Source organism: Aulonocara stuartgranti, assembly GCF_965226115.1.
Source record: "Aulonocara stuartgranti genome assembly, chromosome: 8".
Lineage (NCBI taxonomy): Eukaryota > Metazoa > Chordata > Actinopteri > Cichliformes > Cichlidae > Aulonocara > Aulonocara stuartgranti.
In genome coordinates, this window is record NC_138959.1 from 7062056 (window position 1) to 7087022 (window position 24967).

Consider the following 24967-nt stretch of genomic DNA (forward strand, 5'->3'; position numbering starts at 1 on the left):
ATTATTAGGCCATATTTAAATAACAAAATAACTCTATAACTTCAAGCAAAATTGGGAAACGTAAAGTCCAAAGTCTTTATATTAAGGGCCATCAGTCAAACAATACTGTTTGGTCTGGGTCTAAACAGACCGCGTTGTGTGTGACGTCTTCTTTTCCGCATGCGGGTCCTTTGAGGGTTCACACTAGAGCGCGTTTGCTGTCACATTTTATTTTGTAGTGTGAACAAGCAGACAAAAAATTGGATTTGATCAAAAAATCGGAATTGAGCATTAAGACCTGCAGTGTGAACGTAGACTTTGTGACTATCTTTGCAGATGATATTGTGATCTGTAGTGAGCAGCTGGAAGAGAGCCCAGAGACGTGGAGGGATGCTCTGGAGAGAAGAGAAACGAAACTCAGTAGAAGCAAGACAGAGTGTTTGTGTGAGTGACAGGTTGAAAGGTAGCAAGTAGCACAAGTAGTGAAGGTAGATCAGTTTAAAAACCTGGAGTCAACCATCCAAAGCAATGGAGAATGCAATAAAGAATTGAAGAAGAGTGCAGTCAGGGTGGAGTGGGTGGAGACAAGTTTCAGGAGTGATTTGAGACAGAATGATAGCAGCTAGAGTGAAGGGCAAGGTTTACAAGATGGTAGTGAGACCTGCTATAGAGGGTGCACCAACAGAAAGAGAGGAAGCCAAGCTGGAGGTGGATTTTCATTGGGAGTGAGAGACGGACAACTCCGGTTGGAGATGGAATTAGAAAGGCAAGGCTTATATTTTAGATGGTGCAGAGGAGGGATGGTGGATATATTGGAAAAAGGATGTTAAATATGGGGAAAAGAGGCCACAGAGGAGGCTCATGCATGACATACAAAGGGTTAGTGTAACAGAAGGGAATGCTATGGATAGCGTGAGAAGAAGGCAGATTGTCTGCTGTGGTGACCTCTAAGGGGACCAGCCCGAAGAAGAAACCACTAGCTGCTACTTCAGTGATAACTTGGCAGACAACTAATGCGGCTTTTGGGTAATTGCTAGCAGTTGAATTGCTTAAAACTTTTACCTCTGACCTCATGAAATTCCTCCTGAGGTTTTGTTCAGTGTCGCGAACATCAACTATTCCAGCTGATAGGAGACGAAAACAGCACTGTTGGGATAGGACTGAAGCTGAAGGCTAGTTAAAGTATTTTCTCTGTCAGTTCAGTGATTTATCTGTAAAATATTAGAAGGTATGTTGATGAAAGACAACAAATCCTTCCCTAAATCAGCCAGACCTACTGTTGTTGTTGTGTGGTTCATGTCTACTTTTTGTGTTTTCTGCCTAATGTACCTTTAAAATGGGTGACATGTGATCAGTGCCCTCTCTTATTAATTTAATTTTAATTTAATTTATTTATTTAGGACAGTGCATGTTAATGAACATAAATGTAAAAAAAATTACATGCATGTAAACATACCAGATTATAGCCAAGGGCTAATTTCCATCTGTTGTCCATAAAACATAAAAAAATAGACATAATAATTCATAAAAAATTTATAATTCATTCATAATAAAAACTCCATCCCACATTAAATATGTGTGCTTTGATGTGTGATGTAACGTCACTGCTTGTTTTCCCTGAATCCTAATGAGCAAAATGTTTCACATATATTTAACAGTTTTATTCTGGCGTTGGTGGAAGTTCACTTTATTAAAAGCCAGACTTGTTGCCTCTCTGGAAGACACTTGAGAGTGAGGTAATAAGTTGTTTTGGTTATGAAATCAGGTGTCCTTTACGCACTATTGGCATTTTATAATGGAAAAATATTTCAAAGACAGCAGGCCTTCTCTGTACTCATGTACTTCCTCTGTCGCTTTCTGTTGTCGTCCCCCTCACTCTGCCATCATCGCACTTACTGTAACTCTCTCCTCCTTTCTCACACACCCCGTTACTCTCTCTCCCTCCCACTTGGATATTTCTGGAGAACAAAAGGAGAGAGAAGAGAGGGAGATAAAACAGTAGAGCAGGGAACGACTGAATGTACCAATCCTGCGTAGGCTAATGAGTCTTCACCAGTTCGTCCCTCTCTTTCTCCCATCCCCCTCTGTCTCAATTTATCCACATCATCTCATAACCAAACTTGTCCACCTCATGCCTTTCAGGTGCTCCCACCTTAAAGTAATTTCCTTCTTCATCTTTGTCTTCTCCATTCATCACTGCTACTTCTCCCTGGGCTCTTTTCATCAATCCAAATGCGCTAACATTTTTCATCACAGCTTCTTTTTACAGCCGTCCTGCTGCTCCTCCGTTCTTTTCATTCCTTCTGGAGTGGTTATTTTCTTACTCCCCCTCATCTTCCTTTTTGTCGAGTCCCACTCATTCCACCCATTCATCATCCATTTATATTCATTATTACAGGGGCTAACCGTTTGCCATCGTTCATCATCACTTTCCATCCAGCTTTTTGCACATATTTATTCATCTTTTTTTACTTACCACACGCTGGCACATATATAGCCATTAAATCCTTCGTGAACAGATCAGACTGCTGGATTGTGTATTTGGCTGTGTGAAATGTGAAATAACATGTCTCTCCCCCCCCACATTTAAAGTTCTGATGCCATACAGAACTTATCAGTTCCCCTTCTGCAATGGCATCCTGTTGTTTTTGCCAGTTGGGAAGCTGGGCTTTTATTGTGGCTCTTGATGTGGATGGGCTCATTACTGCTGTTCAATGCAGTCTGCCTTTGAATAGCAGGAAGTGCCCTTGCTAGCTGAACATACTGAGGGATATTGTGCTGCTTTGCGTCGCATGATAAAGACAGCAAAACACAACACTGGTTCACTTCACAGGAGGACCAAGGCGTGGACTATCCCCACGCCAGCTGCATGTCCATATGCGTCTCCCCGACTGCGTCTGTTTGATTGCAGTTATTGTGCCATCTTTGAATTCAAACCTACAGTCTGTCTATAACTGTGCTTGTCAGTCTGACTGTCTGCTGCCCCCTCCTTCGTCTTTCTCTCCAATCTGTGGCAGCCATGAATGCCATGCTCGATAAATGTAACTCCTGCTGACACTTACTGGAAGGGCAGACTTATCAGGCCTTCGGATGAACTTATCTGCTTTGACAGGTCTAATGATTGTGCAAATCACATATAAAGACACATTATGCCTGCATCCTCATTTGTGCTCAATTAATCTATAAGTTGATTGAAATGGTTTTATTATTAATTTTAATTTATTTAACAAAAATGCCAATATTTTCCACTTTGAGAGTCTTAAATGTCAGGATTTGCTCTTTTTCTATTGTAATTACTGTATTTTGTATTTCAAATAAATTAACAATAAAAAGAGTTGGCTTGGTTGCAGAGGCACAGAGATCAGTTGGCAACCTCCTGGTGACCACACGTTGCTAGGTAAAAATCTGTATTCCTACTTTTGATTGCTTTGGTCTGTAGGGATGAATGTATCTCAATAAATGGAAAGTTGGTGGTTTGATCTCTGGCTGCTCCAGTCTGGATGCCAAACACCCTTGGGCAAAATGCTAACCAAGTTGCTCTCTCACGCATCCATCAGAGTATGAATATATGTGAATCTTAGATAGAAAGCACTTAAAGTGTAGCGGATGGGTGAATAAGTCAAGTTGTATAAAGCAATTTCAGTGCTCATGTATAGTAGAAAAGCGTTCTATAAGAACCTTTTACCATTTATCATATCGGTGGTCTGTGGTTGTTTAGATGGTGTCTTGTCTCTAAACAGTTGTCAACTGGCTGCTGAGCTTTAGTGAAACTGAATATCTATGAATACTGGAAATGCATTCTTGCTTAAGCAGGTAGAAAGACTTTAGTACTTTGACTTCTCTCAAGTCATCTACCATTGTTGTTTTCATGAGCTCCTTGGTCTCTAAGAAACTGTGATGACATCTTATAGACCAGAAAATACAATATGAAGCAGCTGATAATGATATTTCACTTTTGGAAAAGCAATATAATCCAAACACATGATCAGAGCAAGCTAAAATCCTTCAACAGCAGCCTTGTACTCATAGATTAGTGCTCAACAATGAGACGCACACCCAAACAGTATTAAGTGCCCAGTTGGAAGCGATGCATAAAAAATTGATGTCAGACCAGTCTGCTGGATCTGCCAAGAGCAATATTTGTATCTCCCTCACAGACACACACTGACCCATATCCTGGAGTTTGTAGCATTGTCTAACCCCACCTCCTCCCCCTCCCCAGCATTATTGTAATGACTTTGGAAAAACAACAGTTTTATTTTAAATGATCTTCTGACCCTAGGATTATTTAAATCAGTACAGTATTCGGGCTTTGGCCACATGTCTGACAGTTATGTTGTCTGAAATTTAAAACGTTACCTCTGTCACTGAACTCTGTTTACCACCATAGGTGTATCTCTTTGTAAGATAAAATAAGAAAAACAACTTATAAAAATTGTAACAATGGTAATATTACAGTAAGGCACATGTGTAAATATAGGTAAATGAATTAAAGACTATATATATATATATATATATATATATATATATATATATATATATATATATATATATATATATAAATAAATAAAACAAAAGTAGAACATATAAGATGACAGAAGAAATAAAATTCAACATTACTGTGACAACTATAGTTAAGCCAGTAAACAATACAATGAAAAAAAAATCAATAACATCAATAAAAATCAATAGGAAACATTATAATATAAAACCAGAAATAAACAATTATTATTTTAATATATAGATAACAAATAATGCATTAAATGCTATATTTGGGACAAAGAAATTGAATTAGTTGAAACAAAATAAACGATAAAATGCAAAAATACAAAAGTGAACCTAATATGAAATAAATCCATAGCATAAGGTCATAACATCCCCCCAGATTAAATGCCATGGCTTCAAATTTCTGTCAATATATCTATACAGAAATATAAGCTGAGAGGGGGGTTCTGTTAGCATATGTGCATATTAATGTTTGAACACTAAATATAGCCCACATCAGCACACACAGGGTTTAATAGAGTCTAGCTTTCATGTTGATGATGAGACATCCAGCCACATGCTGTAGCCTACTTTCGTCCTACTACGTGTAAGCTTTGCTGTTGGCTCTTCAATGCCCCAGTCTGTTTTATATTTAATGTGTACTTCATTATTTAGGCCTTCTTGTTTGCAGTTGTAGACCTATCTCCAATGCAGCTGAGGGTATAATCTTTGTGCGTATGTGTGTGTGGGGGGTATATGTAGTTCTTCCCTCTCCTATCATCGCAATGACACTGAGAGCAGAGTGAATTATTGCATCGCTGTGGGCAAGCATACGATAAGAATAACAGAGCGCCGTGGAAGAGGTTGCAGTAGCAAGGACAGCCTGTGCCGTCTTTCTGTTTCACCTCTCTCCACCCTCACTGCTTCATCTGTTACTATGGCCACACAGTCAATGGCCACCTTGCTTTGTTTCTGCATCTTTTCCTCTCTTTCCATTTTCTTTCACTAATTGTTGCCCTGCCCAACAGGTTGAAAGCTTTCTCTCCTTTTTCCAAAATGGAGAGAAACAAAATGACACTTCACTCGTCTGCCGTCGTACCTTTTTCAATCCAACTTCAAACAACCTCTTTAGTCCTGTTTTTGTGTTTCTGGCCATTTTAGACATGCTGTATGCTAGGCCTTTTTTTGTACCTGTTATTTGTTCGGCATTTACCTGGTGTTCCACCAGAAGAAGTGCACTCTGTGGCTGAGGCCCAAATAAAAAGGTATAATTAATCATTAAATTAAGCATTAAATCACTATAAATAAACAAGTAATTGCATTCTGTTATTGAGAGTAGTTCCTATCCTGCAAATGGGATTCTCTGTTTACACTTGTTGTTCTTTTGAAAGTTTTACATTGGTGCAGGATCCCTCAATTAGTTGATATTCTATGAAAGCATGACTCATTTTCCGGCTATTGCTCTTCAAAATGAAAATCACCAAATGGCCACTCAACAAAATAATTATTCATAATGCATGTAGACAGTTCATGGAGAGCAAAATAACCTGTATGAGTCCATGAGAGAAGCTATTGAGGATGGCTGCGGCTCAGGAGGTAGGGAGGGTCATTTGAAGCTCAGTCATTTTAATTTTGGCTCATACAGTCTGCATATGGATGTGGTTTTTGAGGGGGCAAAAAAACCCCACTATAAGTACCAGTTTCTTTACCAGAGGAGTTTAAATGGGCCACTTTATTATGTACATCTTGCTAGTACTGAATTGGACCCCCGGTTGCCTTTGGAGCTGCTGTAATTCATTGTGGCACAGATTCAACAAGGTGCTGGAAACATCCATATTGACATGACAGCATTATACAGTTTGCTACAGATTGGCTGGCTGTACTTAAAAATGCACATCTCGAGATTTGGTGACTCTGTATAACATTTGAGCACAGTGAATCCAATGTTCTGTTCAAGAAACCAGTTTGAGATGATTTGTGCTTTTTCACATGGTGGGTTATCCAGTTATCAGAAGATGGGGAAATTGTTTTCATAAAGCAGGGTGTCCAACTCCAGGCCTCAATGGCTGGTGTCCTGCAGGTTTTAGATCTCACCCTGGGTCAACACACCTGAATCAAATGATTAGTTCATTACCAGGCCTCTGGAGAACTTCAAGACATGTTGAGGAGGCAATTTAGCCATTTAAATCAGCTGTGTTGGAGCAAGGACACATCTAAAACCTGCAGGACACCGGTCCCTGGAGCCTGGAGTTGGGCACCCCCTCAGTTGTTACTAAAGCGACCTAAGCATGCCAAGACAATATCCCCAGCACCATTATACCACCAGCAGCCTGAACCTTTGCTGCAAGCCAGAATGGATTGACCCTTTCATGTTATAACCTGAATGATGCAGCAGAAACACAATAATTAGATCTGGCAATGTTTGTCCAATCTTCTGTTTTTAATTGTAGCCTCAGTTTTCAAGCCTAAGCTGACAGAAGTGACATCCATGTGGTCTGCTGCTGTAGCCCATCTGTTTCGATGATTAGTGGGCTCTTCTGCATACCTTGGTTGTAATGAGTGGTTGTTTGGGTTATTGTTCCCTTCCTATCAGCAAGAAGCAGTCTGGCCATTCTCCTCTGACCTACGGCACCAATGAGGCATTTTCTCCCATTGAACTGCTGCTCACTGGATATTTGGATAGACCACCTTCTGTAAACCTTAGACATGGCTCTGTGGGAAAATCAGTAAACCACCAGTTTCTGAAATACTCAGAACACCCTGAACCATGTTCAAAGTGACCTAAATCACCTTTCATCTCCATTCTCATGCTCTGTTTGAATATCAGCAGGTTGTCTTTCCCATGTCAGAATGCCTAAATGAAGTGAGTTGCTGTGCTGTGATTGGCTGATGGAATATTCATGTTAACTAGGAGTTGAACAGATGTACGTAATAAAGTGTGTATTTAAACCACAGCCTTGAGCTGTGTTATTAACATTGAATATTGCGCTGGTCATCTGAATTTTATTAAATTTATATTTTATCACAAGCCGTGTTCCCTCTGCATTTTAAAATGGCGTATAATTTCAGGTCATTGCATTTTCATTTGAGAAATCTAATTTTATTCTCTCTGAAAAGGCAGAGGTAGACAGGAAAAATAATTGGTGCTCCAGGCAAACTAATGCGTACCTTTTCGATAAGTGATGTCTGCACAGTTGCTTACAAAATAAAATGGGCAGTTTGTCCTCGTCTGGTGTTGTGTTTCAGCGTTTTCTGTGGCAGAATTGTTGATTTTGAACTTTTAGGAATCCATTATGTCTTCATTCTGTGGAGCTGGCAAAATGCAAGATGTGTTACAAATTTCTCTGCACATTCCTGGTTTTGCTGTGAAGCTTACAAATCCCCACACTGCAGACAGGGCCCCTAAGCAATGTGAAAAAGGTTCAAATTTAGCAGTGTTCCTCTTTAAGCTGCTGTATGGTAATGACTGTCATTCAACACGAGAGTAATTTCGAAAGGCTGTAAATATCTCTCATCATAATGAAGAAGCACTAACTGCAGCGGGAGCTTTTCTCTCTAACCTCTCTGCGTGAATTCATCACGATCCATAGCGTTTCTCATTAAACACTCTTCATCAGTGCAGAGAGTGGCATCTGCAACCCTAGCAGGAGTCGCAGACACCCCTCCTCTCGCTGTGGACAGCCTGAGGTCAAAGGAAACTAGAGGTGATGCTGCTCTTAGTGCTGCACTGGAACAACAAACAACCACAAATCAGGTTTCCTCAGCAGCCGCTTCAGTATGTTCTCTCAACAAACCTAAAATAATTGATCACCAAATTGACTGATCTGCAGTTTCTTGTTTTCTGAGCCATGTCACTGTAAGTTATTGCACAGCTTGTCTACAGTTTAAAACAATAACAGAGGCAGGTTTGTTATAGAAATGTGGGTTATTAATTTCAAAAGCAGGCCTCCCATTTCTTACTGTATTCTATTAGTGGCTAGCAAACTACTGTAATTAATCTTAAGACTTATGTGTCCTTGCTTCCATACTTAAAGCCCCATCTAGATATAAAGCAATTTGCTCATCACTCATTGTCCTGATGTTATTTTTTGATTGCTAGTGAAGCTTTGTAGTGGCTGCTTATCCAACCCAACGGATTTTTCTCTAGTTGTGTTTTTTTTTGCTAGTTTCCTTGTCACTGCTGGTACCAGTAACCCACTAGTGGTCAGCAGAGATGGGCAATCCGATTACTTTTTTCAAGTAACGAGTAAAGTAAGGGATTACTATTGCAAAAACGGTAATTAGATTACCGGTACTTTCCCGTAGGAACACTGCGTTACTAAAACCGTGATTTTTTTTTTTTTTTTTTTTTTTTTTTTTGCGAGAATGTCTCATGACAGTGACGTAAGCGAGTGCGACGTTCGTGACAACAGCTGTGTGCAGATCAAGAATGGATCATATATCGAGTGCGGGAGAGAGTATGAGCGTGCAGCGTTTAAAGCGTGGAAGTACTGACCTTACTTTGAGTTTGATTCTGTAAAAAGTGACAAAAACATTAGTGTCCGCTGTTCACTGCGTGGGAAGAAAACTTCTTTTAACCCCCCTAAACCTCCAAGCAAGCACCGAGTGCGCTACGACGTAATGGGAAATTCACAGAGAAACTCGCGGTTTCTTCAACTGACCGCTGCGGCACAGCTGCACCAGGGTAAACCTCCGCCTACCCCACTCCTGCTTTACAGGTGAAAATAGAGCAACAGGACCGCTAGTCTTTGATTTTATTTATTTTCTACTGTGTTTTACTTGCATCTATTTGAAAGAGTGAGTGTAAACACACAAAATATTTTATTTTATGTGCTGGAATGTGCAGAAAATAGCTTTAAATTTTAAACAAATTTCTTCCAGTCAGAGAATGTCGCATATAATTACATTTTTGCTTGATGCATAAAGTTAAAAGATTAAAACTGATAAAACAAGTTTAAAAAAAAAAAGAGACTTTTCCATTTGATTACATTTTGTATGATGGATTATGCAGAAAAAGTAGAAATGGGCTGAAAGATCTATCGCTTTATCACCTATTCAGGTTGTAAATCGTGTTTTTAAAAAGTAACTAAGTAATTAATTACTTTTGAAAATAAGTAATCAGTAAAGTAACAGGATTACTTTTTGGGGGGAAGTAATCAGTAATTAGTTACTGATTACTTTTTTCAAGTAACTTGACCAACAGTGGTGGTCAGTCTCCTTCTGGGTGGCAACAAGGTTTGTCATTAAATGCTCCTTTTTGTGAGGAGGCGCAGTTTGCTTTGCTTATTCTGGACTTTCATCCATTGACACGCAGCTGCAATGACTGACCACTTGGCTCAATCTGCTAATACTCAAGGTTAAAATAAAATTGACTGGAATAGTGATGGAAAGAACACAGGACAGTGGGAAATTAAACTGAGGTAGGTGGTACAGGTGTGATGCCAGCTCTTCATTTTTCGTGGTCCATTCCCTCGTCGAGGATAAGAAATGAAAAGAAACAAAAGCATCACTCTTCAGTGAAACACCTCAAGGCAGACTAGAAGCCATGAACTGTTTTTCATTTCGCTGCTCATCCTTTTTTGCTCTCGCCGAGTCTCAAAGCAGCCAAAGCAAAACCTTTATAACATTTCCATTTCTGTTTGGTTTATTTTTGCTGCATGCTTTTCACTTCTCTGCTCTGTGATGTAACCCCAGTGGTGTGTCAGACTAAAGGTAGGAGATGCTTCATGTGGTCTCTCTCTCTCTCTCTCTTTTTTTCCAGACTTGTATTCATTTTCTTTTATTTATTTATTTATTTATTTATTTAAAACGCAGACCTCCCACTCAGTGCTGCGACACAGCTTTTCTCGGCATCGGATGGCAGTGTGGGAGTCGGGGCATATCACTCTTTTTCTCTCTCGCTCTCTCTCCTTTTTTTCCCACTCGCTGTCTCTTGGTTACACGCATACACACTCTCCCTGCTTCCTCCATCATAACACCTCCATCCATCCAGGACACTGCTGAGTCGTGGTGCTGTCAGCCAGAGCCTGACGCACTCAGCCACTCAAATATGCGTCACCTCTCTGGCCTGGCGCCACCACCGTGCTGTTCGCTGTCCTCCAGATACACCTCGGTGGCCAGGGTCACAGGCTTTGGGCTTTTCTGGAAGGTGGGAGGAGGCATGTGTCATTTTAAGCCAAAAAACTTTTTTTTTGTTTTTTGTGTCTGTCTTTTTGTTAGAGAGGATTACAGGTCATGCTCGAGGTAAACACACACATTACCATACTGATGTATTTTGGTTAGAGCCTCATCAGTGCTTGATTTTTAAGTTTGATAGCAAAGTAACCTTCCTCTTTTTTACTAAAACGGATGCCTAACCCTGACTGAGCCTTACAAGAGTAAGCATTTATTTTTGAGATCTGCCTAAATACAAATGGAAACTTATAAAATGTCTTACATCAGCTTTATACTCATTACTCATTTCCTATTTAAAGCATCTGTAATCAAAAGCAGAACCAGATACACTGGTCGACATGTGTTCCTACTCATCTATGGCCACGAGCTGTGAGTGCTGATTGCCGATACAGATGGCAGAAATCAGAATCCTCCCTTGTAGTCAGGGTGAAGAGCTCGGTCATCCAGGATCGGCTCAGAATAAAGTCACTGCTACTACATAATAAAAGAAGCCAGTAAAGGTGATGCGGCTATCTTCACTAGGATGCCTCCTGCGTGAGGTGAGGTCTTTTGGGCATATCCAACTGAGAGTAGGCCCCAGGGCAGACTCAGGATGCTGGAGAGATTATATCGCTTGGCTGGCTTGGGAACTCCTTGGTGTTCCGCCTAGCTGGAGAAGGCGGATGGGGAGAGTGAGGCTTGAGTGTGTCTGCATAGACCTGGACATGGATAAGTGGCAGGAAATGGATGGTTGGATGGTGTTTATAAGCAATAATGGGAAAGTATGTTGTTGGTGTTGAACCTATGGAGAACTATCACCTGCAAATAGGCTCCCCCTCAGCTCCCTCAAACTTACTAGTAAGTTTCAGATTATTGTTCAGCTTGCTGCAATTTCTCGGCATGGGTTTAATCCCATCTATCACTATGTTGGGCTTCCTACATCTTTTTTCAGTGAAAGTAAAAAAAAAAAATCTACTCTACAGCACCTGCTCATCACAAAATGGCAAACACACAGATAACAGAAGAGCCTGATATTTCCCTCAGCAGTTGTTAGAGACCAAAAACCGAACTGAAATGGAATATTGGACTTAATTTACCATGTGGCCAAAAATATCACTCCAATTGAGCGTTAATGTTCCACATTACAGCAATTGGCCACAGTATTTAAGCTACGTGCTTAATGTTTTGTAGGTGCCCTTTTGTGCTGCCAACATAGTTCTGAAGCCTCTGGGCTGTCCTGTAGTGTCTGGCACCATCATGTTGGCAGCAGAGCCTTTGAATCCTGTAGGCTGTGGGGCAAGGCCTCCACGGATCAGCTTATTGTGGACGCTCAATCTCACATTTACATACATTTAGGTTTATTAGAGGCTGTCTACCATTTCAGACTGCATTTTTCACATTTTAAGTTACTGTGTAATGAGGACAAGCAGCATCTACACCAATCAAGCATCTGGTGATGACAGTCTATAGAGTCATTAAAACTTTGAACAGATTACATCATCATGTTCTTAAGAATTTAAATATGGTACGTTTTGATCATTTCATTACATTTGCTGATCCTAAACAACATGATGAGACTATAAGCAGGTTAGATATGACTTCTAATTTCTTAGAAGTCATATCTAACCTGCAGAATTTGTGGCATAAACCGTGTGATGCTTAAAGGCCCTTGTAGGGATGAGTATTATAGACTAACATAGTTTTAAATTTGTTGTGGTTGATCACATGGTGACGTGTTATTTCTTAAGATTTAACATTTTACCTTTCAAGAAAACTGTAGAGCAGACAGGTAAGGAAAAAGACAGAGCATGGGCACTATAATTTGATCTGTTGGAGCTCTTGGAAAACTGATGTCCTCAATTGCACTGATAAAGGTTACAAAAAAAACCTATTAGGTGATAGATCTGGCTTATAAAGTCAGTATAAAATGTGGGATAATTTGTATAAAAATTAGCCCATTTTGTGGGTACGCTGCAGTGCTACACAACATGATGATGGCATAATATATGATACAGATAAGAACCTTCCAGGGGCCTAAGGTGTACCTGGGTGTCAGGTTGGTAGCTCAATTCCTGATTGAGTAAGCAGACAAACAGATTTAACTTATTTTATCTACTAAGATATCCCAAAAAAATTTCAAAGGCTGATTTCATAAATATGTATTTGTTCGGCTTTATACAAAATGATTGGTTTTGGTTAATTTATGAAGACAACATAGCTAAAAAGTTTTGAGGCTAGAATAGCATGCTGGAGTTGTGCAGTTTAACCTAGCATTTTCTTTTCAAGATAAGATTTCATTTAAAAATTTGTTGCCATTAGCCCAGCACTTCTCCAAAATAACTCTAGCTGTGTTGTGTAATACAGGTTGTTGTAGCTGGGAACACATGTGAGGCATAAAAAGAGCAGCAGTAGTAGTATCAGCTAAAAAAAAAAGCCCCGCATTTGAATTTGTCGTAGCCCCTGGGTAATCAACAGTTATATAACAACAGGACGCAGAGAGGTACTCCTGAAGTGCTTTGGGCATGACTGGGTTATAAGGATATTTCTTCTTTATTGCATCTGCTGCTGCTGCTTGGTAAATTGGAAGATGCCTCTGATTTACAGCATGCCCTCAGCAGGTAAACCAATATGTAGGAACAACAAATGAGGGGGAAGCAACAAGCAGCAAGGATTAATCTGCATTACTTGTAGTGCTCTTAGCTTAGGAATGAAGTTCTCTTTGTTTTTCTTTGGTACTTTTAAAAAAGGAATTTGGGACCAATTTACAAATAATAACAACCGCCAGAGTTAAAATGTACAAAAGCATTAAAGTATTCCAGACTGCATAAAATGGGAGGAGAAGGAGAAATTAAAATACGACAAGAATAAAGAAGGAAGTGGTAAAGCTTTGAAAAGGTTTTATAAATTTATATGAAAGAAAAAACTGTCTGTAACTGGAATCAGAGGAGACTTTTTCCAAACTGTTGGTATTAAAACAGTAAAAGCACAGTCCCTGCTTTGCTTTAAGGCTAGACTGTTGAACCTGTGGCAGCAGTTGATTCCCAGATCTGAAATTCGAGTGCAATATAAAGCGTTATTAGTTCTGACATATGTAAAGTGCAGGCAAATCATGTAGTAATTTAAAAGGAACCAGTAACATCTTATTTTTCAGTGAATGGGAAGCTAATGCAATTGTGTGAAGACTGAAGTGATGTGTTCCCAGCTCTTTAATCATGCATACAATATGTTGCACTAGTAATTGGAAGAAGATGTGGGTGTGGATGGATGTTGACAATATTAGTATCTATATCGAATCTATAAATAGAAAAACTAAGGTGCTTCTTGAAACTGAGCTGTTAATCAAAGCTTATTCCCAAATTTAAGATTGCTTTCGGTAACCATTAGAAATCATTAGTACCAATAACAAGGACTTTATCTGAGTTCAGCTGCAAGAAATTACAAGTCACCTTTAATGGCAGTGAAGCAGGAAAATACATTTGTGTGTTTTTTGCCTAACATATAATTGACAGTCATCATTACTGGGAGATTATATGTCCAAGAGGCAACAGAGATAAACAAAACAAAACAGGTCCAAGGACTGATCCCAGTGGGACCCCAGATGCACTGTTTCATGTTTGGGACACATGAAAACAAGGATGTCATCTTTATTTTGAAAACAATGTTTTGACAAGAGCATAGTCACTCAATTAAAGAAGAAGTAAGCTGTAAAAATAGGTTTTCATGATGAGTATTTTTCATCAACTCTTTATAAAAGATCGATGCAGCTACTGAGCTGGGTCTTGCCACAAGAATCGCTATTACTATTTATTAGCAGTGCTTTTGATCACACCACAAAGAGAGTGCTGATAAGGACACACTATGCCTTTTATGTGTAGATAGATTTCCCCTTTTTGTGAAATATGTTACTTGAGTAGAATTGATACGATCCCGCTGATGTCCAAATTCCCTGTAGTCCCCAAACTGCAGGCTTAAATATAGATGTAATTTTAAAAATGTGTAAAGTCTACTGCGCAGCCTACAGATCGACTTTGTGCATTCAGTACTAAGACTGTGCATTTTCTGTTTTTTAAACATTTAGTTTTTGCAGCATTATTCTCATAAGTAGGCAGTAATCATGAGAAACATTCAGAAGTGTCTACTACCCACACAGTACACCACGTTTTTTGCTCACAAGCTGGCTAGCTTGCCTTTTTCTCCCTTTAGCCTTCTTGCTTGTAAAACAGAGCGATCCTCACATTAAATCAGAGCTGATATGGGCATTGTCCTAAACACAGTTAACAGCTTGTGAAACTGCTGGTCCACCCTCTAAGGCCCCTTCTTACCTACAATGTACTGTTCCCACAAACACTATTTCCTCTGCTGGGAGTCTTCATATCTGGTGCAGTTTGTCCTCCCTTGATATAAGACTGCTTAAGAGCTGACAGGATTGTCTTTTGCCCTGTCACTGCAGGTAATAGAGCCAGTGACAAACAGTTCAGTGCACCTCGCTCTGAGCCTCATCCCTCCTCTCGTATTGCTTTAAAATCACCACAAGGTTGAGGCATTGAGCAGCACAGCCTTAATGGTGTTTACCAAAGCTTCTAGTGGATGTAATCTTGTTAATGCGTATGTGTTTAAGGAGGCACAGGTGTCAGTGCCAGCTAGGTGGCTAACGTTAAAGTGCACTAAAGTATGCATGTATGAAAATATGTTTGTTTTTGCTTTTTTAGGTGTCATTTTTCAGATTATTGCTCAATTAATCGGTGTCAGAATAAGAAAATGGCCATTATAATTCTATGAGATCATAAATAACCATGCAAAATGCATAGTTATTAGGTTCATGATGCTGTTTATCATCTAAAGGCAACAAATCTTTAAGTAGAAAAGCTGGAAGTGGATAAAATTAATCATTTTTTTCTCAAACCCTATGGTCTCAAAAGATTTGATATAATCACACCTACACGGTCCTGTTGAGCTAAGCCTCTGACTGTAATCTCTCTCTTTTTACATTTACAACATAAACATGAATACTTTACATTTATCGAGTTAGTATTTCATCTTGAGAAATGCCCACAGTTTGAAAGGAAGTGTCCAAATGTAGTGCTGTGTGTGTCTGCTGGTGTATTTTTGTTCTCTATATGATTTTGCGGTCCTGCTGCGTTTCCCTCAATCATCTGTTGTTTGTCAAAACAAATGTCAGATTCAGAAGTGGGCTTCCATACTTATCCAGCTGGAGGTAGTTGTATTTTAGATTATTATAGATATGGCATATAGCAGTGGAAAGTAAAAGGTGACACTTATGATTTCTGTACAAATTAAGCAATTTAACTGGCATCTGAGGAGGTTTTTGGCGCCCTCACTAGTTTGTTTGAGAAATGCTAGTCAGTGAAACTAGTTAATCACTTGTTATTAAAGTAGAGTGAGAAAGCACTTGTTTCTCTGTCAAGTTGTAGATACTGGATGGAAAATACAACAACGGCAATTTCATTAGGTATACCCGCTCAACTGCTTGTCAGCCCGTCTCCAGGGTTTACACTGAATGGTTTGGAAAAAGAATGGAAATATCCAGTGAGCGGCAGTTCTCTTGAGAGAAAATGTTGTTTATGAACAGTGTTTAAGTTTCTCTAATGTAATTTTTTTTTGTATTTTTCCCACCTAAGATATTATTCAGTAGTCTGATTATAAGTTTCCTTTTTATTCAGCTGTCTTAAAATCTTTGTTGAAATCTAAACGAACATTGATTCAAGCATGCCCTGTAAAGATTTCTTTGGTCTTTCAGTATGAAATGTGTGCTTCTGTTGTGCATAGCAGTGCATGTACAGTAAGTGCGTTTGTGCGCTGTGTCTGTTGGGATTTGGATGTGGTTCCCTAATATTTACTTTGGCAGGATGTCAGAACAGTCCACTTCCTGTGGTAGACCAGGATTGGCTCACTACAGCAGTGGACAGAGAACATTTAAGAAGCCTCCTTACTCTGTGTGTGTGTGTGTGTGTGTGTGTGTGTGTGTGTGTGTGTGTGTGTGTGTGATCCCATGCATTTTCATGTTAGCATACACTGAGGCTGGCACTAATGAAGATACCCATCAACTTTACAAGTGAGCAGATGTCTGTGCTCACATATGGCTGCCTGCAGCACACTGTGGTGTTGTGATTCATTAAGTTGCTCCACTTTGTTGTGAATCTGATTAAATCTGCCCTAAATGAAAGTCAAACCTGAGGAGCACAGTTTTTCTGGGACTCGCACACTGTAACATATGGCCTGAAGTGATTTAATGATTAATTGATCACTTTAGCCATCAACAAGAGGACGAGTGTCTCACTCAGCTATTTTGTGTGTTTAAGGTATAAATGGCTATTTGAACCAAAACGTGTATAAAATTGGTTTCAAATTGAAAAGCACAGCAGACAAGTAGCTGTGGTTTCAACATCAAGCTTCAAATGCAAGCTTTTCCAAAACATGCTAATGCAGAAGAAACACACCACACCACTTATTTTAAAAGGGCAACAGGAGGATGATTTGGCTGTGTGATGGCCACAAGGCCAAATAAATTTAAAAAGCAAACGGGCTCACAAATTGGATGAAAAAGTGTCCAAAACATTATGAACACTTGGGAAGATGGTGTTGATCACCTTTGAAGAGGAAACGTGATCAGAAACAAAACTTGGGAATGATCCTGATTCGTGATCAAATGCTAAAATAAAGATACCATGACTGTGTTCGATAATAGGAGAAAGAACACTTCCACACACTCGATGCAAAGGGAGCTCAAGGAACTGGGACTGAACAGCTGTGTGTTGGGGGCTTCACTTCGCTAAGGAGCATAAAGAGTAGACTTTCCAGCTATGGAAAAAAGGTAAAGGTCTGCTGAGTCCAGATTTACCTTGTTCAAGAGTGAAAGGTGGGCCAGGGAAAGGCCTTGATTATACTTTGCATGTTAGCAAGGCCACTAGGTTCTGCTTGGGATGTAAATTTCATCCTGAGCTATGTAAGCATGAGGGACTGCACAGACTCATCCACAGAGACTTTCCATTACAATGCAGCAAATGTGTATCCGCCACATGGGGGGGGACTTCAAAGAAGTGCAGGATGTCTCCAGCTGTTCCTGTCCGTGTTAATGTCTCCGTAGTACTCACTATTTTCTGATATGGGGATGCTTCAGTTGAAAAGGTCAACGTTCTGCAACGTCGTGTGCCCAAAAATTGAGGTCAGCTGACCACGTGACCACCAAATGGCAAGATTTTTCCATCACTGGATTTTTTTTTTCATATTCAAAGATGACAATGTCAGGAGTCAGTTGTATCAAAATAGATTAGATATTAGTGTGTGACCTTATAAAGAATTAAATAAGTAGCCAGTGATTTTTTTCTTTTAGGGCCATTACACAGCCGTAGTAGTTAAACTGGGTCTAGTGCTCAGTTGGATGGTAATGATAGTACGCTTCATGCTGAATGTCTGCCAAAAAAATGAGTCCTACTTGTGCAGTTAGTGCTAAAATCATTCGCTGATTAATAAATTATATGTTTATTTGACTGGCAGAAACGTAATAGACCGCAATTTTCACAATCACTTGAGTCATTTCTTCAGCAAATGCCAAATGTTCACTTTATCCAGCCTCTTGAGTGCTTGGATTTCCTGCAGGTTTCTCATTTGCAACACTCCAATTTGAATGTCTTCTAGTATCATAGTTGGTACGACCAACTCATTTTATAGAGCTAACCATTAATAATTCAGTCAACAGAACCTTTAGTTAAGGACCTTCAGCATGCATAAACCTCTGCAACTTTATGATTCCCCGTGGTGCATTTGAGTTTTGTTTAAATACGAGGCCTTTGAGCAATCATATCCCAGCGTCCTCTCTGGTGAAATCATCTGTTGTAGCTTGGCAGTCGCATTTGTTGCTCTCTACAGGCACGCAGCACTGATTCACTACTTGGCATTTGCATTTTTGAAATGTGAAGTTTATTATTTCTAACACTATGAATTGGTCTCTGTTTTGGAAAATTAGGACAAGATGGTGTAATTCATGATGTGTTAAATAGATTTCAGGATGTTTTATTATCCTCACTCGCATATAGTCTGTCTTTCTGATGAAGTACGGGAGTAACACATTTGAAACAGAGACCACAATATGAATATTCCATCTTACTATAACCACTAGTCCAGTGAAAGCTAGAGTAGTCATAGATTGTTGAGGTGCCAAGCAAACTGGTAAAATCCCCATTTTAGTTCTTTTTACATGCTGAAAGGACAACACACTGGCAGTTTGGGATGCTGGTGAAGTCACTCTGATTAGTACAACACCCTCTCTTTTTCTTTTCTTTTTTTTATTCATCCTCTCTGAAGAAAGCTACTGACAAATGATCTAAATTGACATATGAACTACATTGTGGCTGGATCTAGGATTGTGATCTGTGATGGACTGGTGACCCATCCAGGGTGTACCTCATGCCTTAAAACAGCTGGGATAGACTACAGATTCCCTATCTATCACTGAATAGGGATTAGAAAATGAAGGGATGGATGATTTATTGTTTAGGTCTCAAGAAAGAAACCTCTCATCGGATTCCAGGATAATTCAAGCAAGTGTAAATTCTTGAACCGAACTTGCAGAACTGTTTACGATTGTGTGTTCTGTGTTTCGAATGCCGTTTTTGTGCATTCAGGGGAAAAATAAAGTGATGAAATAGGGCGAAGCATTCCGGTCTCCTTTTCTTCTAACTTATCATTTTGATATATGGTGATGGGGAAAATAATTTGGCACAGAGAGTAACTGGTGTTTAATTAGTGCACTATTTTACCTTCTCTTGAGAAACTTTGGGACTGACAACAAGCTGGCTACACAGCAACACTGGAGTCCCACAGAAGCAAAGGTAAGAAGAAAAGGCATGGAGGAACTGAGCAAAGCAATGAATCACTGTGTTGTCAGTGAGTGAAGTCATTGAGCTGAAGGATGCGATTCTCTGGGCTCCAAGTATTCGGGGTGTTTCTCACTTACACAGCTCAGGTACAATTTTATTCTCTCTCCTTTGCTGGCTGTTGTTATTTTGCACTGTCCCTTAAGTGAATGACAGGGATTGATTGCACTTTTTGAGTTGAGTCTATTGGCTGTATTTATGTTCAACCTGATTGATTAGTCACAGAAAAATAACCAAATCTAAGAGGGAACTTAAACCTTCTGCCAAATAAACTTCTTTAAACATCAGTATTTATAGTAATCACTCTTTCACAGTACCTGTAAAAGATACCTCATTCAGGAGGAAAGGTTATACTGAACTGAAAACACCGGCAGGTCCAAGAAAGTCAGGCACAATGATAATGATAGCTGCTGCTCCATGGAATAACTATCAGATGTCACACTGACTTCTTCCATAATGATTCTTTGTCCACATTTGAAATTGGCTTGCTCCTTTGACACCACAACACAGAACGGTTGCATTACAGTGGCAAAGAAATTGCCAACATGGAGAGTGCACCATCATACTGTATCTTTGTTTTGGAAATGGCTTTTTTCCCCCGTTCAGTGACAGCAGTGATTTGATTTTACAGTTGAGTAGTATATGCTGCAGAGCACATATTGGCTCGGTTTCATTCTCACTACCAGCTGGCAGATGTTCTGTGAGAACCTCGAATGATGTCCTCTGTCTGCCTTTGCAGGTTTTAATGAAAATATCTCTATTTCCATCAGCCATGGGTCCTCCCCTTTCATGTTCCCTGCCTAATAAGCCATTGGTCTGTGTGGATGGACATCGTACTGAAATCACGGGTAACGAGAGCACTTCTTTGAAGAAAGGTTTCTTTTGAATAGAGGTGACACAAAGATATGTTTCTCAGTCCTAAAACTGTAGTAGAGAGAAGGAGGCTCCAAAAACCTCAGTAACGGAGTGATTTAAAGGCTTAACATAGATTTGTTATTTAGTGGGTGACAGTTATTTCTGTCAGACCATTTTAGCCCAAAGAGGATTGTTGTTCCTTCAGCAATAATATATATTTTGAAGTATAGCCCTGTTCTGGGAACTCCCCGCCCTTTCGTGTGCATATGTGGAAAACCTAAAAGCAGGGAAAGCACCAGCAAGACCGCTGCACATACCCGAGTAGGCATCAGCAGGAATTTTATCAAGAGTCAAGCAGCTTTAGTGGTATGCCCTGTATAAAAGTTGCCAATAAGATAAGCAGAAGAGAATCAGTTCATCTGTTGGATTTAACACAGAATTATTGTTCAATTTCAACCTGGATAGAAGTTACCATTTACATTAGAGTATAGCTGGAGACTCTCTTTCAGAAGAGTTTGGTATTTAAGTAGAATCTCTGCAGATTCTACTTTGGTATTTAAGTAGAATCTCTGCAGTTCCCGGGAGGTCCCTCCAATGGGATCTTTTACATTTTCTTGTAATCGTGTTTCGTCTTTTCCATTTACTCTCGAAGTTGCTTTGCTGTGGGCTAACAGGTTCAGGGAAAATACTAGTGACAATGTTTACACAAAGTCTAACTTGTTAATTTGCAATTTCTTGCCCATTTTTTCTTAAAATAAATGTTGCTTCTGCTGTTTTTGCTTCTGCTCCAGACTACCTGGCAATGTGAATACTGAGTTTTCATAATATGTCAATGCAAAAATCTACTAGCAGGATATCAGTTGTAGTGCATACCATTAAAATGCACAAGGAGAAACATACAAAGATAAAGATAGAATTAGCTCAAAGGCTTAAATTATTGTTATATTCCAGCATCAAGCAAAAGTATAAAAAACAACCCAACATTCATACATTTACTGAAACTGAAAAAAGGCCATTTGTATTGTTATAGCTGTTAGAGCTGTTTTTGTATTCTCTCCCTCTTTCCTTGGTGGCTTCTTTGCTTCACCCTCACCTGTCTAAATGTCATCTGTAACAAGGCAGACAAAGGTTGCATGTTTTGAAAGAGCCTACAAGCACTGATCTATGAGTCTTTGGCACAATAGACACTATATTGAGAGTAAGAGTCACATCTGTTGCCTGGATTCTGGGAGAAACTCATTGCTGCTTCTCTTATTATAGGTTGTCTTCAGGGCAGCCCATAACAAAGTACCCCCTTACTTGAAATGCAATGAAAAGGTTTCTGTGGTCATGTGATAGGGGTTTGATGTTTGTTATTTACAACTACTGTACAGGTATCCAAAGATAAGTAAAAAAATCACCCAAAATACTTAAGTATGCACAGTCTCTTACACTATATCACGCAGCTGTCTCCACACAACCTCATACACTTTACTTGTGCTTGCATGTGCATGTTTTCACATATCACTGTGCAAGCAGTTCTCGTAGCTACTGCCCGTCATCTTCAAGGCCTGTATTGATTTTTCACACCATTGATTTTACTGGGCGAAATGGCTCATCAGGTACACAAGGTGAGAAACTATTTTTGGTGGCTTTGTTGCTGTCGAACATGCGTGTAATGGAGGTGTTAGAAATATACATTGCGCTGCTGTCTGTAAATGCCAAATATACAAAAACCGTTACGTAGAAATTGTGTGTTTTCAGTGTGCTGGTAAAGCTTTTTTTTAATTGGCAAATCCAGACAACAACACAGAAGAATCCTCTGCAGAGAGCCCCCTTCCACAATCGGCCCAGTTCTCACACACATACCCCACGGCTTATTCTATCTATCCATCGACAAGCTTGATCTTTCCACCAGCAAGCCAATCTGGCCTGCTGCGTGGCTGAATGTGTGAATCTGCGATGGGAGAGATAATACTCGACTGTTTGTTTGGGTTTTCTGGACCAATAGATGAGAGCACTGATTGAAAGGTAATGTGGGGATGAGGCAAAACATCTAATCCTTTTTTGTGATAAAAAAAAAAAAAGAGGCCTACTTCCCTTTCTGCCTAATGCAACAATCTTTGATCCTTCTACTCAGATAATCCACAGACTAGTTTTCATACAAGTAGCTCAGTTTAGATTTATTAATAGCTCACTTAATTCTATTGGGATCCGTTTCTTCTGAGCATAAATCATTTGTTCCACACCTCCTCTGCTGGCCTGTCGTGCTTTACAGTAGATCCATCTGCACTTGAGCAGGATTATGAAACAATCCCCTGGTGACACTGACTGTGCTGCCCATTGATGCTGCCCCCACCCTCCAACCTGCTCTTTTCAGCTCCATCCACTGTGGCTAAATCTGCCTGCCTGATCCCCTGGGTGTAATTGATCTTCATATCATTAGCTGTATGTGGATCTATCTTGGGAGACGCCCACTGTTTGACTGCAAGTCAAAGTCATCCCTCATTTAAGCATATGTATGTCGCAGCGAGCTCTTTGATTGTGGCTCCATCGCAGGTCTTCATGCAGGAATGGTTGTAATGTAAACTATTATGTTATCAGCTTTGGGCCTGCCTAGAGATAGAGGCTCACTGACTGTTTAGTCTAAACATGTGGAGGCGGAAAAAATGGAGCTCAGCAGCGCGTTCTTCCCTCGCGACAATAAGGGGACGCTTGGGCCCCAGGAGGAAGGGTGTCGAGGGTCTGTGTGTGAGCAGCCTCCTGGGTGTCCTCAGATCTCACATCTGGCTGATCGGGGAGGAAGAAGTGGCCTTGCTGCTTACTCGCACCTCCTCGCCACGCTGCCACCACCACCACCTCCACCGAGCTCACTCCCTGTCTTTCTCTGTGTGCTCCTCTTCTGCAGATGGTGGGAGCGAGGACTTGGCAGACCCCCGCTCGCCCAGTCTAGACCCTCACCTGAGCCACATCGGCCAAGGTAAGCAACCGAATCTCCAAAGAGAAGTTTTCTTTAAACTCGAGATAGAGAAAAGTTTGCAGTCTTGACAGGAAACGTTATGCCTTCCACAGCACCTGCTCTTCTCACCTCTTGCTTTTATGTGCTCGCGGTGTGTATAATATGTGCGAATGAGAAGCTGAGTTGCTGAAAACAAACGTGAGCTCTTTTCTCGTCCCCCATATTTCCTCCCTATTGGCTCTTTCCAGACGCTATTTCTGCTCCCTTAATGTTTTCATGAAGCCTTGTTTGCTGGACCGCATTTATTCCGTTTTCTAACAGCAAGTTTATGACTACTGGACATGAAGTTATATTTACAGGGAGGGCAAGTGTATGAATTTTATATTCTTGTAATTTTGCCTGTAAATCTGAGTAATTTCAAGGGGAAATAGGGTTGTATATATGACATTAGATGGTACCAACAGCGAGAATGTCTGTGCTTGGCAGAAACTGTTTGGGGCAGTTTGTTTTTTTCCACCTCATACATATTTTGAACTGAACACCTTGATGAGTAGGTGGTTCTGTTTATTTCGAGGCATGGAGTGGTCCTTGTACACGACTCTTATTGCAGTCTAAAATGAAACACGGTAATTTCCCCTTCACTGCTTTTGTTCTGTGGATTTCACCGCTGAAGTGCGGCTGGTGCTCCCTCTCTGCCCTTCTCATTTTTGACCTGAATGAGACCATTTAATATCTTTCTCAGGATTATCATAATTTTCAATGAGGCTTTCCAGAATTAAATGGACTAATTGATGAGATTAGGGCCTTTTCCACCTCAAGAATGTTGGCTAAAACTACGAGTATTTGGATGAAAAGTGCATTTCAACTTCTTGGACCGGGGTCCGTATTACAGGGACATTATTTTACGCCCCACAGAGCAACTCCTTCATAGTGGGAGGGTCATACTTACTGCATTGCAAATAAGCTCCTGCATACTATACACCATGAAAAATACATTTATTTGAAACACTGTTGAATTTAGTAAAACTTTATTTTCATTAGTGTAGGTCTTGTACTATTCAAATGTATACCTGCAGGATCACCTAGACATGTAACCTCTGGGGAACGTTTTGAGACTAAAGGTTAACTGGAACATTTTTCAATAATTATCTATACATTAGGTGTAATTTTTAGGAAGGATACATTAAAGTGGTGCAGTGAGTACTGTCAGCACAGAAAGAAGACTCTGGGGTTTGCAAGGCCTGCTGGTCTTTATGTACTCTGGTTTCCTTCCAGAGTCCAGAGGCATGCATGTAAAGTTAATTGATGATTCTAAATAGACTGTAGGTTCAAATGTGATTAATGGTTAATGGTGTCTCTGTTAGCCCTACAGTGGATTGGTTACCAACCTCTCACCTGGCATTGGCTAGGATAGCAGCTGAGAAAATAGATGGACGTTAATAATTGTCTATTTCTGTCTTTATTTAATTAATTAATTTTTTAAATAATATGACCTGCTGTAAAGAGTGCACTAACTTCTCATATAAGATAGCCCTTCTGTGTCATTAACCTCTGATAAGTTATACTATATTTCTAATAAATACATTGTTGCAGGTTAGAAAGTGTGCAGGAATCAGGTTTTGTCTCATCTTCTATGGGGTATGGAACTCCAGGCCTCGAGAGT

General features: G+C 40.0%; 1 protein-coding gene and 1 long non-coding RNA gene across 8 annotated transcripts in view; one reads left to right on the plus strand and one right to left on the minus strand.

Annotated features, from left to right (window-relative positions):
• tanc2b (tetratricopeptide repeat, ankyrin repeat and coiled-coil containing 2b) overlaps window positions 1-24967 on the plus strand; it is a 184689-nt gene that overhangs the window by 72520 nt on the left and 87202 nt on the right. For 6 of the 7 annotated variants that reach the window (XM_082544448.1, XM_082544450.1, XM_082544451.1 and 3 more), the window contains one exon: window positions 23254-23325. In XM_082544448.1, coding sequence (XP_082400574.1) covers window positions 23254-23325 — 72 coding nt within the window. Of the gene's footprint in view, window positions 1-22968; window positions 23326-24967 lie in introns of those variants that run through there. The other variant, XM_082544445.1, reaches the window with a different exon arrangement.
• LOC309713108 overlaps window positions 1442-24967 on the minus strand; it is a 147392-nt gene continuing 123866 nt past the window's right edge. Inside the window, exon 4 of the long non-coding RNA XR_014278484.1 lies at window positions 1442-1452. This is a non-coding gene — a long non-coding RNA (uncharacterized lncRNA). The remainder of the gene's footprint in view (window positions 1453-24967) is intronic.